Here is a 20,074-nt window from a genome sequence, read left to right on the forward strand (position 1 = left end):
TTTCTGAGAAATCATAGTAATAGTGAACAACTATTTGTAAGATATGAAATATTTAGCCAATTTATCAAATAATTTTAGTATAATTTAAACCTTTTACAGTATGGATTCCTATTGACCAGTCTCTGCAGAATTGAAGACCTTCTTTTCCTTTTCCAGTGATATTGTATGATACCTTAACTTACCTTATTTGAATATGGTAATATTTTGATTCGTTTAAATGAATTACGTAAACTAAATAATAAAGAAGTAATTTTTCATTGTTTTCAAGGCCAAAAAAGTCATGAATCAATGGCCTTTTACTACATTTTGATTAATGGCTATAAAAGTTGCTTATTAATTTTTATTCTTTTTCCTACACTGAAAGGAAATATTTATTAGCATTAAAATAATTTTTCTGTAGCTTCTAGAGAAAATTACATAAAAGTCTGTTTTTGAAAACTGTGAAAAATAAATTTAGTTTCTCATCTAATCATCCCAGTTCCAAAGCACTCAGAGTAGACCAGGCAACTTAATAACTAATCTAATAAATTTTAATAACATCCAAATGCCATTTGCAATTTCTAATACTAGCATTTTAGTAATATGGGGAACTAATTTGATATGGAAAAAGTAGTTCAAATGATTCTAAAACACACATACTATTTGTGTTCTTACTTAAGGTCAATAGGTCACACAGATGCAGGCTGAGAGTTTACATTAAATGCATCCAAGAAAAAGATTATTAGAAGTATCATACCTTTGGGACATAATCTTATAGGCATCTGGCAGATAGCATCGTATATTCTCCATCTGAGCAGGGTCAGAGTCACAAATTTTGTCATCAGTCCTCCCATAGTTGGCACTTTCTATCATGATGACATCTGTTCCTGGACAGCGGAGCTCAATGGGGTAGCTCTCACAGGAGAGCTCTCTGCGGACCACAGCCATCGGAATTGGGGCACGGCTGAAAGCTACAGGAAGGAGGAAGAAGAAATGTAAGTCGTCTTTATTATGCACAAAGGAGAAGTACACGTGTTTGCCTATCCAGTGTTTGAGATAAACTAACACCAAAAACACAAACTGGGCGCAATTAACAATTTTAACTAAAATAGAATATTTCTCACTTCAATAACTTTATTTTTAAAAATCTAAGAATAACAGATATTTCTTAAAAATACTATCTAATACAGTTTTCGTATACATGGGGAAAAAAAACCCTCTGGATTTTCTAAAATTTTGGCTGTTATATGAAATAAAGACTATAAACAAATATTACCCCCCTCTCCCCCACTCAAAAATATTATCCAGTTTGTAGAGAAAGATTCTCAGGTAAATCTCAGGGGTAACATGCATGTGTTTTGTTTTATTTTATAGAAAGTATTACCCCAAAATTGCATTTTTGTTGAGTCATATCGTCTTAAGTATTCTATTTCAACTTTAAGACAGTTTTCATTTTTCAGTAATAATTAACATAGTCAGTGCACTTTATGATTTAATTGTAGGGATAATAAGTGTTCTACAAGAAAATAGAGATGTGTATGGAGAAAAAATAAATTTTCCTTCAGCTCCCTCCACACACTTTCCCAAGCCCCCACCACCACTGTCAAGAGATAACCAGTTAGAACTGTGATGACTCTCCTACTAGAATTTTCTACAGAAAAAACAAATAGACATTGTAAGGTTCCTCCTACTCCTTTTTACATTTTATTCAGGTATAACACACTACACATGTTGTCTGATACCTTTATCTATTTATTAATTTAATGGATATCTCTTTTCATCTGTGTATTGTAGCCCTCAGTTTTAATGGCTGCATTATATATACCTATAAACATTATACAATTGATCTTATGTTGATGGGCATTTGGGAATGTTCGAATGTTTTAGTCATAATACTGCAAAAAAGCATAAACATATCTGTATACCTTAGCTATAGTATTTTAGAAAAAAATATAGTTATCCCAATATATTTTATAGTATATTTTTATACCATAAATGAAATTGGTGGATCAAGAGGGAAATACATTTCAAGTTTGGCAAATGTCAACAACTAGATATCCAAAAAACTTAATAAATATGCACAGCTCTACCAGGATCACTTTTCATTTCAAAATTACATATTACCAAATCCCTTAAATTTTGCCGATGCCATAGACAAAGAATGATACAGTGTCCTTTTTAAATTTTTTCAGTATTCTATTTGTACAATGAAACATATTTTCATGTTTATCAATCCTTCGTATTCCTTTTATTTATGAATTGTTTGCTTATATTTATACATGGTTTGCTATTGTAAAAGTTCTTTTTATAGCAAGAAAATTTTAAAAATATCCTTTATATTGGTGGCAAATATGTTCTTTTAGTTTGTTGTTTGATTTTAGATGTTTGCTGAACATATTTCATCTTTATACAGGGAGTTACCCATCTTTTCATGTCAAGTTTAAGTTTCCCACTCCCAGATTGTGAACATAATCAGTATATTATTGGAAGAAAGTCAAATGTTTAATTGTAATAACTCAGGTTTTCTTTTAAAAGCATAGAATTGAAATTCTCAATTAAGTGTTTACCAACTATCTAATAAGTTGATTTCTACATAAGAGATTTAATTATGGAAATAAATTGGAAGTATAAATATGCATTATATTTTATTAATTCACTAATGTGTACATATATAAAAATATGTATTTAAATAAATATATGCAACTTTTATCGTGGCTCTCTTACTAAGCATGAAATGTGAAAGGAAAGGAAGGGAGGAGAGGAACAAGGAAGTGAAAATAGAGTAGAGGTGGGTAAGAGAGAAATTTTATTCTATAAATATTTTCACTTGAAACTTAGAGGAAATATTTGGCTTGTGAAACCATAACTATTATTTCAAAATTGAGAATGACATTAGTTTTTACCTCATTTCTATAAAGTTTTGGAAAAGCTATAACTGTACCATACACCCCATGTATAACTTGTGAGCAGGTCACTTAAAGTTCTCAAGAAGCACACACAGGTAATTCCATTCTGGTTGTCATTCAACATCTCCTTTGTGTCCTCTCTCTCTCTCTCTCTCTCTCTCTCTCTCACGCGCGCGCGCACACACACACACACACACACACACACACACAAGAATCTAGCACATCCACAGCATTCATGGGAGAGTTAACATAATTAGAGGTTGGTTGTAACATTATTTTTAACATTTGGTCTTGAGCCAAAATTTTGACAGGGTATTCCCACAATAGAGAGACAATGCATTTCAATTGTTTCTAAAATAAAATATCCTTGTTTATCTATCACTCTGAAATTAGATGGCTGTTAAAACATGAAGTCCTTTTTAATAATGAGATTCTATTTTTTTTTTAATTTTTTTTTCAACGTTTATTTATTTTTGGGACAGAGAGAGACAGAGCATGAACGGGGGAGGGGCAGAGAGAGAGGGAGACACAGAATCGGAAACAGGCTCCAGGCTCCGAGCCATCAGCCCAGAGCCCGACGCGGGGCTCGAACTCACGGACCGCGAGATGGTGACCTGGCTGAAGTCGGACGCTTAACCGACTGCGCCACCCACGCGCCCCGAGATTCTATTTTTAATGATAAAGATATTTTCATTACTGTACTTAGTATTTTAAGTAATGGAATCATTGAATGATAAAAATATTCCAATTTGGCAATCCAGTTTCCTGATTTGGTCAATTTAAATGGGATCATAGAGGTTGTTTTTGTTTCTTTGGTGTTTTTATTTTTTGTTTTTAATAAAACGTTTTGAAATCAGAATTTCCAGTAAATTTTTTAGTATTTGCTAAAAGGCAATTTGTTTCTTAACTTCAGTATAACTATTTAAAAAATACCATTGAAACTGCTTCCAAACATTGAATTGATCTGGCTATATTTTAACTTAAACAATTAAGTTAAATTAAGTTAAAAAAAAAAAACAAGCTAATTTAACAAGGAAACAAAACAAATAAGCAAATCATACAGTCAAAGCATCTGTTTGACTAAGTGGACAATTTGGTTAATTAAATTCATCAATTTTTGTCAAAACATGTGTATGTAGACATAGCTTTATTCTGGTTCTCAACTGTCAAAAATATGATTTAGAACCAGACACTAGACAGTTGCAAAGTCAACTAAAATGTGGAGGCCAAGATTTTCCATGTATCTCTTTTGACCCTGTAAGAATTATGCAAAAGTGATATATATATATATGGCATTTTTTCCAGAGAGCCAGAGTTGATTTGTGGATGCTTTCTTCCATTTAACATATAATTGCATTTGTATCAGTAACCTAGTGATAAACTGCACTCCTAAATGATGGATGCTTTGTTTAAAGGAATGTATTACTGGAAACTATAACATTATCTAATTAGCTATTTAAATTACTTTTAATTATGTTGCTAAATGCTTTAATCAGCAACGAAAGTCCAATGGGGGAAAAATATGCTTTAAGTTAAAAGTTGTGTTGTTTCTTGTTTTTTAACCATTCAGTTACCGTGCTAACAAGAGACAGATTTTCCCTAAAGATTAAGACATGGAAAATGTCAACAATTCAAATGCAGGAGAGTCCGTGAAATCATCTATTACATACTGTATCAGAGTAATGTTACATGGGGCATTGTGAAGTGGCTGTGGAAAAATAATGTGAGGCAAAGAAGGCATATTCTAGAACTCCTTCTCACTTTTATTCCATTTGTTAATCTGTTATACCAAAAAATAGAGTATTATAATTTGATGTGTAATAGGTATTAGCTGAATAAACTGGAAAAATTTCAGATGTAAAATCTGATAACCGGGTACTATGTAGTATATACTATGGAACTACCCACTGACCACAGAACTAAGGAGTCATGGATGAAATTAATCTTCTCCTCTAAGATGGCCAGAAACTCAGCAACTGCCCGCGTTCCATGGCAAACACACACCTAATGAAAAGTGCTCCTGGCCAGGGATTAAATAACAAGAGTAGAAACCCCCTCTTCTTGCTCACTTGTTTGCAGCACAAACTACTTTCATGTTTTGTTTTTCTGAGGCCTCAAGCACTCTGTTGTTGAAACCTCTTCTTTCTCTCTTTGGCCTCTCTCTTCAACTGTTAAGCCCTCTTGGTGACCTTTGACTCAAAATGCCCTAAGTCCTTGGTGAACTGTGGATGGTAATAACAAAGACACCAGTCTAGGGACGGGAGGTGGAGGTGAAGGCAGAGAGAAAAAGCTGGTGGCCAAATACTAGTCAAAAGATTCTTTATGGATCCCAACCAAGTACGGGGCTCAGAGACCTGCTAGGAGAACCTTAGGGTTTTAGAGGCGAGCTTTCAAAGAAGGGAATGTTACTTGAGACATAGGATTTTAGGGCACAGGATATCTGTCAATAAGAATAAGGCTAAACACAGACACAGAGGCAAGCAGCCAGTTAGTTGAGTGAGAGCATAACCCGGTGTAATTAACTATGTTTTAAATGTGGTGAATTTAAGAAGTCAGAATAACATAAAAATTTTTCAACTATTAATTGGGTTCAGAAGTAGAATACAGGCTAAAATTATGGTAAGGACATGAAGTGGTGTACTGGGTAGCTATAGAGAAGAAGGGGATGGCTGCAGAAGTTGGAATATCCATAGCCACTAAGGAGGAGAAGAGTCCCACAGAGAGAGGCTCTGTGGATCTATTCAAGGAAGAATCTGATTAAACAGACTAAGCTGCCTACCACTTACCTACCACTGCTTGGAGGATAAGGAAACTTACTTGTAGGACAGATGAATCTGTGTGTGTGTGTGTGTGTGTGTGTGTGTGTGTGCGTGTGTGTTTGCATGTGCATGCGTGCACAAGCACGTGTGCATTTCCCCAGGTCAAGTCTTCAATGCCCTATTTAAATCTGGTTGGATTTTCCATGAATTATTCCACATACTTAAGAACCCATTCAAAAAAATAAAGCCTGTAGCCTAATCTGCATTTAGCAGAGACTGAAATCTTCAGCCTGCTCTATATGTTTGTTATGAATATAAAAATATTAGCAAAACAGCTTATGTTTGTGTTTATCTTCCATTCCTTTACCTTTGTGCTTTGTTTAACCCAAATCCTGTGTATTGAAATAGAATTAAATCTACCAAATAATTTTTTTTAAGAATGGATAAGAGAATGCAAAATAGAAGGCTATTTTGTGGCAGTAAGGACAAGATGATTGCTTTCAATGAATAATGACAGAGAACATATTTGATCTATATTTAGGAACAAAAAGAAAACTGCATGATTTGGTGATTGGCTGAACAAGAAGAATAAAAGGGAGGGTAACAAAAATAACTACCATGCATAAGCAAATGGCTAGATTATCGTGTCATGAACAGAATCTGGTAGGAAGTTGAATACAGGTTAATGACTCAGAAAGGAGATCTTTATAAATTTGAAAATTGTAAGGTAGTATCTGAAATCAGAGCAGTAGATAAAATAACCTAGGGAGGGAAATACAGATTTTCTTAAAGAGGTCCATATGGCAGTTTTCAAATATGTTTACAATTCTTTGACAGTTCTCCATTTTTATTCCCTTTTCATTTGAAAAGACACTACTTAGGCACTCACTTCTAATGGACATAATGTGGTAGAAATGAGTGTGTGATTTCCAAAAGTAGTTCATTAACAAGATACTGCAGCCTGAGGCTCTCTCTTGATCACTCATTTTGTGCAAAGCCAGTCACCACATCTTGAGAACACTGGACCAGCCCGATGGAGAGGTCAATGGAGAGGACAGCCAAGCAAGGCAGGTTGGTCCTCCAAATACCAGAAATCCTGTTTTTGAGGAAATACAACTCTATGAGAGACACTGAGCCAGAATCAACTAAGTAAACTACTCCCATATTCCTAACCTAAAAAACCAGAGCAGATGCTAAATGCTTATTGTTTCAAGCCACTGAAGAAATGTTTAAAAGGTGGACCCTGAAACCAGTAGACAGATATTGAAGAATTATCAAATCAATAAAAGAAAAATATGATGAATGACCCACACAGAAAGTCTAATATTACCATCCCTTTGCTCAAATGATCACTTAGACCACCAGATTAAATATATATACATATATAATTTTATTTATAATTTAATTTATATGAAAAAAATATACAAATAAATGTGTATACACACACATACAGTTTTCAGCACTTAAAAATGATTATTACTAGGTGCTAAGAACATTTTTTCCCCTGTATGTCAATAATCATGGGGTGGGGGGAGCTCTTTTGAAAACTTTAAAAAAGGAAAGAGATCGGTCTCTTATAAGAAAAAAAGTAAAACTATTTGTAAATCACAGTTAATGATTTTAAAGGTGTTTCTTAATTATGGAGAGGGAAACAACTATCTGAAAGTGGGTTAGTTTCTACTTATCACCAATGACTTAAAAAAAAACAAAAATAAAACGTCATTACTTACATGCTGCCCCAAAGCAAATACGTCCAATTTTAAGTTTCAAGAGAACCTATGACATAATTTTCTTAAGTATGTGTATTTTCTCTGTACCATTTTACATGCCAGCACACTTATCCAAGTTTTAAAAAATGTGCTCTGAAAGTCAAGTCTGAAATATTTGGCAGCAAAAAAAAAAAACATTTGAAACCCAATGAAATATCAACCTATCATGTACTTTCTTTAAAAGTACATCTGCTGTTGGCAAGGATGTGGCGAAAGGGGAACCCTCGTACACTGTTGGTGGGAATGCAAACTGGTACAGTCACTCTGAAAAACAGTATAGAGGTGTCTCAAAAAGTTAAAAATAGAACGACCCTATGACCCAATTGTAGTATTAGGTATTTATCCAAAGAATACAAAAATACTGATTCGCAGCAGGGGCAGAATGTTGATAGCAGCATAATTAACAATAGCCAAATTATGGAAAGAGCCCAAATGTCTATCGACTGATCAATGGATAAAGAAGATATCATATATATATTATATATATATATAAAATATATATCTCCACTACAATATATATTTCGAATACACTGAATTTCAACATATTTATTTCAGCAAAAAACACATATCATTTAAATATTATAGTATTTAATTAAGTGTTTCACAGTGACAATTAAAACTGAAGAAATAACCTGGGGTGCCTAGGTGGCTCAGTCAGTTAAGCATCTGACTTTGGCTCAATGCTGACAGCTCAGAACCCAGAGCCTGCTTCAGATTCTGTGTCTCCCTGTCTCTCTGCCCCTCCCCTGCTCACTTTCTCTCTCTCTCTCTCAAAAATAAATAAACAAAACTAATTAAAAACGAACTAAAGAAATAACCAAAGGCAATTATGGTCTGAATGGAAAATACAAAACAAAGCAAAATAAATAAAATAAATAAATCAACAAACCCCCCAAAAAACATGAAATTTAAAATTTCTGAAATTACATGAAAAAAAAGTACTACTGAGTGGAATATTATAAAACAGTTAATGAATGTCAAGCTATTCTTTTGACTTAAGGAGCTTTAGCATGAGGGTAACATTAATTGTGCTTTTTGAGGATACATATACAAAATCGTGGTCTTCAAGTGAAATTGTCCACACAGAGAATGTCTAAAAATTTAGCAACTGTTTGAATAAATGAATTCGTATCTACTTGTTATGACTTTTCAACATTCAATAAAATTATATTCCACACTATCTTCCAATTATATTCATGAGGCATAAAATTTCTAAAACTGTGTCAAATTTCACCTATACCAATTATTCCAATCTTTTTCTGAATGTTAAAAACTCAAAACTGGCTGTTCAATACGTTTTAAGAGTACAATTTATAATTTCAAGATAAATAAAAACTCAGTGAAAAGAATTACACAATTAAAAAAAATAAAGAAGATATGCTAATGTAATTCTCAATGCATACTGATCACCTACAATGTGGCCGCTGGGAGTTATTAACCATCAGGCATGGGTGTTGTTTAAATTCTTCCTCCACACTGGGGATTATCTCAGACCAAGGAGTGGTTCTGCACAGAATGGGATTCCAAAAATCTGGTAGAAGGAGCTTCAGAGTTATCACATAAAATCAAGAAAATGATGAAAATTCACGTGTGTGATGGTTAATTTTATGTGTCAACTTGACTAGGCTACAAGATGCCCAGGTAACTGGTAACAGATCATTTCTGGGTGTGTCTGTGAGGATGTCTCTGGAAAAGAGCATTTGATAAAGTATGTTAATAAAGAAGATCACCCTTACCAATTTAGGTGGATTATCATCTAATCTTCTGAGGGCTCAAATAGAACAAAAAAGCAGAAGAAGTATGAATTTGTTCTCTGCTTGAACTGGTATATCCATGTTCTCCAACCCTCTGACATCGATGCTTCTGGTTCTCAGGCCTTTAGACATAGACCAGGATGCACACTTAGTGGCTCTCCAGATTCAGGCGTCTGAACTCAGACTGAGACTTACACCACTGCTTTCCCTGGTTCTCAAGCCTACAAGTTGGACTGGAATTATGCCACTGGCTTTTCTGTGCCTCTAGCTTGCAAACACTAAATCACGCGGGGCTTCTCAGCCTCCATAATTACATGAGCCAATCCCTCACAATAAATCTCTTCATACTAATATTATATATTAGAATATAATGTAATATAATAAAATATAATATATATGTGTGTATATATGTGTATCTTTATATATCTATATCTTTATATACATCTATATCTTTGTATGTATATCTTTATATATGTCTATATACATATGTCTATACACACATGTCTATACACACATGTCTATACATATATATATATATATATATATATATATATATATAACATATACACACATATAATACCCCTAAATATGGGTCCATATATATGGATAATTGTGATATATAAAATGTTATAGTTTCAGAAATTTTATTCATCAATATGGTTGGAAAACAATCTGGAAAACACAGATAACAATGTGAGTGTGGCAAGTCACAAAAACCAAGAGATGGTATCCATGATTACTAAAAACAAAGGTTACAGGATAATGACACTAAGACCAGAAGAGTAAAAGTCTGGAGCAAGGAGGACAGATGGGCAGAGGATTTAGAGCAAAAGTACTGAGAATCTTCCTAAGTGTCTCCAGAGAACTCCAGAAGCTTGTAGTTAGAGAATGCACATACCTATGCAAGGCTTAAAACATCATAAAGCACAATGAATTACGTAGAACCCATTAAAAAATAACGGAATGTAAGTATGTGCTTGGGTGCTTAAAAAAGATTTCTTGAAGGCAGCAAACTTGAGTCGGACATTAAAGATGAAACAATATGTGAATACAGGAGGAGAAATAACAAAATATTCCATCCAGATCAAAATTCTGAGTAAAGAAAGAGGTATTCAGAGTTCTGAGAGGATTTCAAACAAAGATCTGCACCTCCTTGTTCATTGCAGCATTATTCTCAATAGCCAATACATGAAAACAATCTAAGTGTCCACTGATGGACAGATGGATAAAGAAGGTGTGGCATATATACATACATAATGAATTATTATTCAGTCATGTAAAAGAAGGAAATCCCTCCATGTGTGATAACATGGATAGATCTTGAGTATACTGTGCTAAGTGAAATAAGTCAGACAGAAAAAAGACAAAGATCACACTTATATGTGAAATCTAAGAAAGCCAAACTCATAGAAACAGGGAAGTGAACAGTGGTTGCCAGAGGCTGGGAATGAAGGAAATAGGAGGACGGAGGTCAAAATCCATAAGCGTCCAATCTTAAGATGAGTAACTTCTTAGGATCTAGTGTACAACACAGTGATTATAGATAGTTCACAATTCCGTATTATGACTTAAAGGTTGCTGGGGTAGATTTTAAATGTTCTTACCAGAAAAATAAATGGCAATTATGTGAGGAGATGAAGATATTAACTAATCCTATTGTGGTAATCATTTTACACACGTAAGTACATCAGTCAATGCACTATACACTTTAAACTTACACAATATTATATGTCAATTATATATCAATAAAGCTGGGTTAGAAAGAAGATACATTCACAAGGGAATCAGAAGCAGATGGCAGAACTAAGCAGTGGTCAAATCAGAAAGAGCATTAAAATCAGATTCAGAATACAGTCCAAATTATATAGAGCAGTGTTAGATTACAGTGTAATATGATATCATAACTATATTAATATAATTAATCTTAAAAAGCATTAGCCAATAGATTATTCAAACAGTAAAAGATACCAGATAGTAGAAAGAGAGATAACAGAGTGTGCAATTAATGAGGAAGATGTTGTGATGAGGGTGAGATGATGATGATAATTGCTGACATTTATCCAGTGCTTTCCATGTGCTGGTGCTTTAAAAGTATCATTGCATTTCAAAACCAAACAATAAAGGCTTGGCAATATTATCATCCCTATTTAGTACACGAGGAAACTGCAGCTTAGCCAAAAATGGTAAGGATGGGAGGGATGGGCTAGAAACTTATGTAGGTAACAGATGCAATGACTCTCCTTGTGTGCCACACAGAGAAAACAAAGGAAGGGGGCTTCTCCTAGGAAACACATAAGGCAATATGAGAATATCACCCTAATAATCAGTAATACAAAGTTCACAGATTCTCACTGTTTTAGTGACATGAAGTCTAATTCCTGAATATAAAATGTAAATATTCTATTTATTGTGCCTAGCAAGGTTTTTTGTTTGTTTTATTTTAAATAGCATAAAACATAATAGCATATTATTACTATTACTATTCTGACAATTCTAAGAAATTCTTTCCTAACACTTTGATATTATATCACAAAAATTAATATGAAAATTTCTTTGTGTAAAAACTGCAGTAAGATAGAAAATCATTACTTAATTTTAAAATGTGGCATTAATTTTCAAATGTAGTATTTTACTTTCACTGCAGCATATAAATAAGTAATGTTCTTTATTTCAAGTCAACAAACCTAAAGTTTATCTTATTATTTTTTATTTTTTTATGTTTATTTATTTTTGAGAGACAGAGAGAGAGCCGGGGTGAGGCAAAGACAGACGGAAACACAGAATCCGAAGCAGGCTCCAGGCTCTGAGCTGTTAGCACAGAGCCTGACACGGGACTCAAACCCACGAACTGTGAGATCATGACAGGAGCTGAGGTCGGACACTTAACTGACTGAGCCAGTCAGGCACCCCAAAGTTCATGTTATTCTTATATTACAACCAAGGAAATCTGTAGTCATACAGATTCTGACAGAAGAAATGCGTAAGAAATTTAGTGAAGGGTAAACATAAAATTTTGAATGAACAGTGATGTCACAGATTAAAACGGAGCAAAATTTAATTCTGAAGGAAAGAATTCCTAAACAGTGAATAAATGCTCTAGGTCACAGCACACACCATTCAGAAATACATAGGCAGCACTTCCATTGGCTCCCTCCTCCCCATCCCACCACACACAATTCACCCGAAAGGATAGAGATTTCAGTAGCTTATAATTTTTTGTTTTATCCTAAAGAGGAGTAATACTAAGGCATTTCTTTCTAACACAGCAGCATAAATCTTCTGCAGAAGAGCCCTGGTAATAACCTCTTGGGTAATCTTCAACACTGAAAAACATACAACAGTTTTTATGTAAATCATTCACCCACAGCTCTATAACAGCTTTTATTTATTTATTTATTTATTTATTTATTTATTTATTTATTTATTATATCCACTCACCCAGTGTTGAACTGTTAGTACCTATGCAGTCCACCTGGAAGTAGAACATTATACCTAGCCATAAAGATCCTGACCAAATCTGTTAGCTCAACACTGTTACATTTTCTAACCAAAGATCTGGATCATCTGTTTAGAGCAGCTAAAAGTTACATTCATGCCACTGGAATGTATTTGTTGGGAATAAGTATTTGAAAATTAACTGTGCTGCTTACAGAATGAAATGTTTATCCTTTATTTTATTGCCAGTGAAAATATTTATTAGCAATGTTTTCAAGCAAATAGATTTTCATTAAGAAGTTGACTCACACTGAATAGTAAAAGTAAATCCTGTCTTAAAGACTGGGAATCTCTAAATATTTAATAATATCAGTAAATGAGGAAATGTATTAACCAACCCAATCTCTCGTCCAGATCCTTGCCAAATACTCAAACTGTGGGATAGGAAGGGTAGCCTGCTAATTTTTTTTTTCATAAACACCGATGACAATTTTCTATCCAAAACAGAAAGAAAACAGGATGAGAAAAAGCCTAGCCAGAATGAAACTACAGATGCTAGGCAAAACAAACAAAACAAAACAACAAACAAACAAACAAACAAAAACAGCACAAACTAGATAATTCTGGACAATAAGTGAAGATCTTTTAAGTGAAAGTGAAATCTCTTTGGGCTAGTTCAAAAATGAATTCTCACCTGCCACCATTTTGAGGCAAAGCCACCAGAAACACTCTGGATACACACATTTTTATCTTCTTTTTAACAACCATAAAAACAACACAAATATCCTGAAAGGCAGAAAAGCAGCTCACACACTTAAGATTCTAAAGCCTTATAAACTGACTTCCAAACCACATTTGAAAAAAAAAAAAAAATCACAGGAAATACGTGATAAAAGCTAGACCAAGGATTATTTGTATCCGTAAGAAAACTGTCATGAAATGACATAGGGCATACAGAGCACACTTGTATATTTGTTCATCTCAACCACAAAATATACCATTGAGGTTTGTAAAGCATATTTTCCCACATACAAAAAAAATTTAATAAAAACTCTTCATAGAATACATTTTCAGGGACAAAAGCAAGTTTCCTGAAATAGGTTAAAGTCAAAGTTACAAACATCCTCCCCAATGTTTCCTCAAATCATTAGACAAATAAATTGTGAACTAAACAGGCATTTTCAAAGTGATGGTTGAGAAACACATTCTGTTATGCCTCAATGATCAATATCAATTCTCCACATCAATGATTAACTTCATTTACTCATTCAACAGACATAAATTGGGCACTAGGACAGTGTCAGACACTGTTCCAGGTTGTGGGTATTCAATGGTCAATAAAACATTGATTCATGACCTCATGGAATTTGCCATATAGATGGGGCAAGGGATAAACATTAAATAAATACACAAATAATTAAGTCCCCAAATAACCATGCGAACCATGATGGAGAAATAGAACAAAATATGATACTCTGAGAGAAAATAGCAGTGTCACCAAATGCTAGCTTGAACGATATGTCTGTCTCTGGTGTACCTAAGAAAGTTCAGAGTGTCCAAAATGATTTTAACAAGATAATTTTCAAAATTACTAAAGCACAAGTTCAAAATCTCATAATGCTCTGTTATTCAAAATGAATTACATCATTAAGTCTTGCTCAAACTCTTTTTCTTTAATTTTTTAATCCATTAAGTGTACTCTTTAATGGTTTATGTTTATTTTTATTTCTTTTTTTTTTATTTTTGAAGGAGAGCGAGACACAGAGCATGAGTAGGAGAGGAGCAGAGAGAGCGGGAAACACAGAATTCTAAGCAGACTCCAGGATCTAAGCTGTCAGCACAGAGCCCTATGCGATGCTTGAACTCATGAACCATGATATCATGACCTGAGCCGAAGTTGGATGTTTAACCGACGGAGCCACCCAGGTGCCCCGATAAGTGTACTCTTTAACTCCCATCCCCTATTTCTCCTATCTCCTCACCCACTTTCCCTCTGGTAACCATCATTTTGTTCTCTATAGTTAAGAGTCTGTTTCTTGGTTTGTGTCCCTCTTTTTTCTTTCTTTGCTCATTAGTTGTTTTTTTTTTTTTTAATTTCACATATGAATGAGGTCATATGATATTTGTCTTTATCTAACTGACTTATTTTGCTTAGCAGTATACTCTCCACCTCCATCTATGTTGTTGCAAATGACAAGATGTCATTCATTTTTATGGCTAAATAATATCCCACTCTGTGTGTGTGTGTGTGTGTGTGTGTGTGTGTGTGTGTGTGTATCACTTCTTCTTTATCCATTCTTCTATCAATAGACACTTTGCCCGCTTCTATAGTTTAGCTATTTTATATAATGTTACAATAAACACAGGGATGCATGTATCCCTTTGAATTCATGTTTTTTTTTTTTTATGGTGTTTGTTTGTTTGTTTGGTAAATACCCAGTAGTGTGATTCCTGGATCAAGGGAACTTTATTTTTAATTTTTTGAAGAACATCTATGCTGTTTTCCACAGTAGCTGTACCAGTTTGCATTCCCATCAAGAGTGCAACAGTTCCTTTTTCTCCCTATCCTTGACACTACTTGTTGCTTCCTGTGTTTTTTATCTTAGCCATTCTGATAGGTATGAGGCAATATATCACTGTAGTGTTGATTTGCATTTTCCTGATGATGAGTGATGTTGAACAACTTTTCATCTGTTGGCCATCTGAATGTCCTCTTAGGAAAAATGTCTGTTCATGTCTTCTTCCAGTTTTTTAAATTAGATTATTTGTTTTGGGGGCATTGAGTTGTAGCCATTCTTTACGTGTTTTTGGATACTAACCTTTTATCAGATATGTCATTTGAAAATATCTTCTCCCATTCAGTAGGCTGCTTTTTAGTTTTGTTGATTGTTTCCATTGCTGTGCAGAAACTTTTTATTTTGAAAAAGTATTTTGCTTTAAATTTTTTTTAATGTTTATTTTTGAAAGAGAGACAGTGTTAGCAGGGAAGGGGTAGAGAGAGAGGGAGACATAGAATCTGAAGCAGGCTCCAGGTTCTGAGCTGTCAGCACAGAGCCCAACATGGGGCTTGAACTCATTATCTGAGAGATCATGACCTGAACCAAAGTCGAACACTTAACCAACTGAGCCACCCAGGTGTCCCGGTAGTATTTTTCCTTTTATTCCCCTTGCCTCAGAAGACATTTCTAGAAAAACATTGCTATGGGTAATGTCAGACAGATTACTTCCTGTGTTCTCATCAAGGATTTTTATGGTTTCATGTCTCACATTTAGCTCTTTAATCCATTTTTAGTATATTTTTGTGTATGGTGAAAGAAAATGGTCTAGCTTCATTCTTCTGCATGTGGCTGTCCAGTTTTGACAATACCATTTATTTAAGAGACGGTCTTTTTCTTATTGTGTATTCAGTCCTCCTTTGTTGAAGAGTTACTGACCATATAATTGTGGATTTCTTTCTGGGTTTTCTGTTCTATTCTATTAATCTATGTGTATTTTTATTACAGTACCAAACTGTTTCAATTACTTCTACTTTGTAATATAACTTAAAATTTGAAATTGTGATACCTACATTTTTTTTTTTTGAGAGAAAGAGACAGAGAGACAGAGAGAATATGAATCCCAAGCTAGCTCCATGCTGTCAGCACAGAGCCCGATGTGGAGCTCAGTCTCATGAACCATGAGATCATAACCTGGGCCAAAACCAAGAGTTTAACTGACTAAGCCAACCAGGCATCCCACACAGGAGAGTCTTCAAGAAACTTATATTTATTATGTTGAGATATGTTCCCTCTAGACATAATTTGCAGAGGGTTTTTATAATAAATGGAGGTAGTACTTTATCAAATACTTGTTCTGTGTCTATTGAAATGATCATATGGTTTTTATTATTTCTCTTATTGATGTGACAGATCACATTGATTGTTTTGTGAATATTGAACCGCCCTTTTGCATACCAGGAATAAATCCCACTCGATCATGATGTATGATTTTTTTTAATGTATTGTGGATTCAATTAGGTAATATTTTATTCAGGATTTTCACATCTCTACTCATGAGAGATGTTGGCCCATAGTTGTCTTTCGTTCTTTCTTTCTTTTTTCTTTTTTTTTTTTTTTTTTTTTTTTTTTTTTTTTTTTTTTTTTTTTTTGTGGTGTCATTATCTGGTTTTGGTATCAGAGTGATATTGGCCTCATAGAATGAATTAGGAAGTTTTTGTCCCTTTTATAATTTCTGGAATAGTTTGATATGAATATGTATTAACTCTTAAAATGTTTGGTAGAATTTGCCTGTGAAGCTATCTGTTCCTAGATTTTTGCTTTTGGGGAGTTTTTTGACTACTGAGTCAAACTCTTTGCTGGTATTCCGTCTGTTCAAATTTACTATTTTTTCCCACTTTGGTTTTTGTTAGGTTATAAGTTTCTAGGAATTTATCCATTTCTTTTAAGATGTATAATTTGTTGGCATATAGGTTTTCATAATATTCTGTTATAATTGTTTGTATTTCCATGGTATTTGTTGTTATCATTTTTGTTGAGTCCTCTCTCTCTCTCTGTCTCTCTTTTTAATGAATTGTGCTAGAGTTTTATCAATTTTGTTGGTCTTTACAAAGAAGCAGGTTCTGGTTTCATTGTTTTCTCTCTCTCTCCAAATATATATATTTCCTTCCTTCTGCTGGATTTGGGTTCTTTTTTCCTACTTCTTTTAGGTGTAAGGTTAGGTTGTTTATTTGAGATTGTTCTTGTTTCTTGAGGTAGGTCTGTGTTGCTATAAACTTCCCTTATAAAACTGCTTTTGCTGCATCCCATTGGTTTTGGATTGTTGTGTTTTCATTTTCATTTGTTTACATGTAATTTTTAATTTCTTCTTTAATTTCTTGGTTGACCCATTGGTTAGTATCATGTTATTTAACTTTTATGTATTTGTGCTCTTTCTAGATTTTTTCTTATGGTAGATTTCTACTTGCATAGAATTTTGGTCAGGAAAAATGCATGGTATGACTTTGATTTTTTTTTTTTATTTGTTGAGACTTGATTTGAGGTTTATTATGTGATGTATTCTGGGAAATGTTCCATGTGCACTTGAAAAAAAATGAGTATTCTGCTGTATTAGGATAGAATGTTCTATCTGTTAAATCCATCTGGTCCAGTGGGTCATTCAAAGCCACTGTTTCCTTGTTGCTCTTCTGTTTGAATGATCTGCCCACAGATGTAAGTAGAGTGTTAAAGTCCACTATTATTTTATTATTATCAGTTATTTCCTTTATGTTTATTATTAATTGTGTTATGTATTTGGGTGCCTCCATGTTGGGTACATAAATATTTACAGTGTTATATCCTTTTGTTAGATTGTACCCTTTATTATTATATAGTGCACTTGTCTTTTGTTATAGTCTGTATTTTAAAGTCCATTTTGTCTAATGTAAGTATTTCTACCTGATTTCTATTGAGGTCCATCTGCATGGTAAATGTTTCCCCATAACCTCACTTTTTTTTTTTTTTAATTTATTTTGAGAGAGAGAACGTGTATGCAAGTGGGGAAGAAACAGAGAGAGAGAGGATCCCAGGCACTAATAGTGCAGAGCCTGATGCAGGGCTTGAACTCACCAATGGTCATTTCAGGCCCTGAGCAGAAGTCAGATCCTTAACCAACTGACACACCCAGGTGCCCCCATACTCTCACTTTCAATATACAGGTGTCTTTAGGTCTGAAATGCACCTTTTCTAGGCAGCATACAGATAGAGGAATCTTGTTCTTTTTATCTACTCTATCGCCCTATATTATTTGTTTGGAGCATTTAGTCCATTTACATTTAAAGTAATTATTGATAAATATGTATTTATTGAGATTTTGTTATTTGGTTTGTGGTTGTTCCTACAGATTTTCTGATCTTTTTTCTCTTGCTCTCTTTGATGGTTTATTGATCTTCTTGAGTGATATATTTGGATTCCTTTCTCCTTTTTTTCTTTGAATATCTATTACTGTTTTTTGATTTGCAGTTACCATTAGGTAGCTTTCCATGTTCTTCTGTATATATCAGTCTATATTAAGTTGATGGCTTAAGTTTAAACCTTTTCTTTATTCCTTTCCCCTGCAACATTTTAGGTATGTGCTGTCTTATTTTACATCTTTTTATTTTATAAATCCCTTGACTTATTTTTTGTAGAAGTATTTATTTTTCCTGCTTTTATGTTTTTTACTTTCAATACTCTCCCTTATGGTCTTTCCTTTCCACTCAAAGAGTCCCATTTAATACTTCTTTCAGGGATGGTTCAGTGGTTATAAACTCCTTTGGATTTTGTTTGTCTAAGAAACTCTTTCTCTTTCTATTCTGAAATGACAGCCTTGCTGGATAGAGGACTCTAGTCTGCAGGATCTTTTTTTTTTCCCTTTCAGAACTTTAAACATATTATGCCACTCCCTTCTGGCATGCAGAGTTTCTGCTGATAGTCTCATGGGGTTTCCTTTGTGTGTCTTTTTTTTTTTTAATTACTACTTTTTGCCATTTTGATTATTACGTGTCTGTGGACCTCCTCAGGCAGACTTTTTGGGGGCAGGGTGGATCTCTGTGGCTTCCAGATGTGAATCTCTGTTTCCTTCCCCAGATTGGGAAAGTTTTCAGCTATTATTTCTTCAAATAAAATTTTGCCTTCTTATCTCTTTTCTGAGATCTCTATGATGTACATATTATTCTACTTGCTCAAACCCTTAGTAGAGGAGGCTGAAAATGTATTATTATGAAAAGACATTTACTTGAATCAAGTAGTTGTTGAAGGAGAGAGCAGAAAGGATGATTACAGTCACAAATGGCTTTCTGCACTTCATACCAAAAAAAGGATAAATGAAGAGATACATTGCATTTATTTTCCTACTTCAATCAAACCATATCACTTTGTAAGAATTTTTAAAGAAACATGATAAAAAGAATATGCTCATTTATAAGTAGATTTTCAAACATTTGATCTAATTGGCATAGAATGTCGTAAATATTCTTAAGAAAGTAGCTATGAAAAGATGTAACCTTTAATAAATAATATAGAGGTGCCTTCTAATATTAATAATAAATTATATACTGAGGTAGTCTAAAACAAGTTTGCTACGCTATTTCTAAAAGATTTATGTGAACAAAGATATCTTACAGATTTTAATAAGTCCCCAAATTATTATTTCAGGATTACAAGGTAAAATGAAAGTTATTTTTAATGAATCATTTTAATACCTAGAAATTTGCCCAACTCCAAGACATAAATACATTACCATAAGTACATAAATCTAAAATTATTTCTTGGGGCGCCTGGGTGGCGCAGTCGGTTAAGCGTCCGACTTCAGCCAGGTCACGATCTCGCGGTCCGTGAGTTCGAGCCCCGCGTCAGGCTCTGGGCTGATGGCTCGGAGCCTGGAGCCTGTTTCCGATTCTGTGTCTCCCTCTCTCTCTGCCCCTCCCCCGTTCATGCTCTGTCTCTCTCTGTATCGAA

General features: G+C 34.0%; 1 protein-coding gene across 36 annotated transcripts in view; it reads right to left on the minus strand.

Annotated features, from left to right (window-relative positions):
* ADGRL3 (adhesion G protein-coupled receptor L3) overlaps positions 1 to 20,074 on the minus strand; it is an 842,607-nt gene that overhangs the window by 432,496 nt on the left and 390,037 nt on the right. For all 36 annotated transcript variants that reach the window (XM_040482516.1, XM_040482575.1, XM_040482534.1 and 33 more), the window contains one exon: positions 737 to 950. In XM_040482516.1, coding sequence (XP_040338450.1) covers positions 737 to 950 — 214 coding nt within the window. The remainder of the gene's footprint in view (positions 1 to 736; positions 951 to 20,074) is intronic.

Source organism: Herpailurus yagouaroundi, unplaced genomic scaffold, assembly GCF_014898765.1.
Source record: "Herpailurus yagouaroundi ecotype Mexico unplaced genomic scaffold, PumYag 28, whole genome shotgun sequence".
Taxonomy (NCBI): Eukaryota; Metazoa; Chordata; class Mammalia; order Carnivora; family Felidae; genus Herpailurus; species Herpailurus yagouaroundi.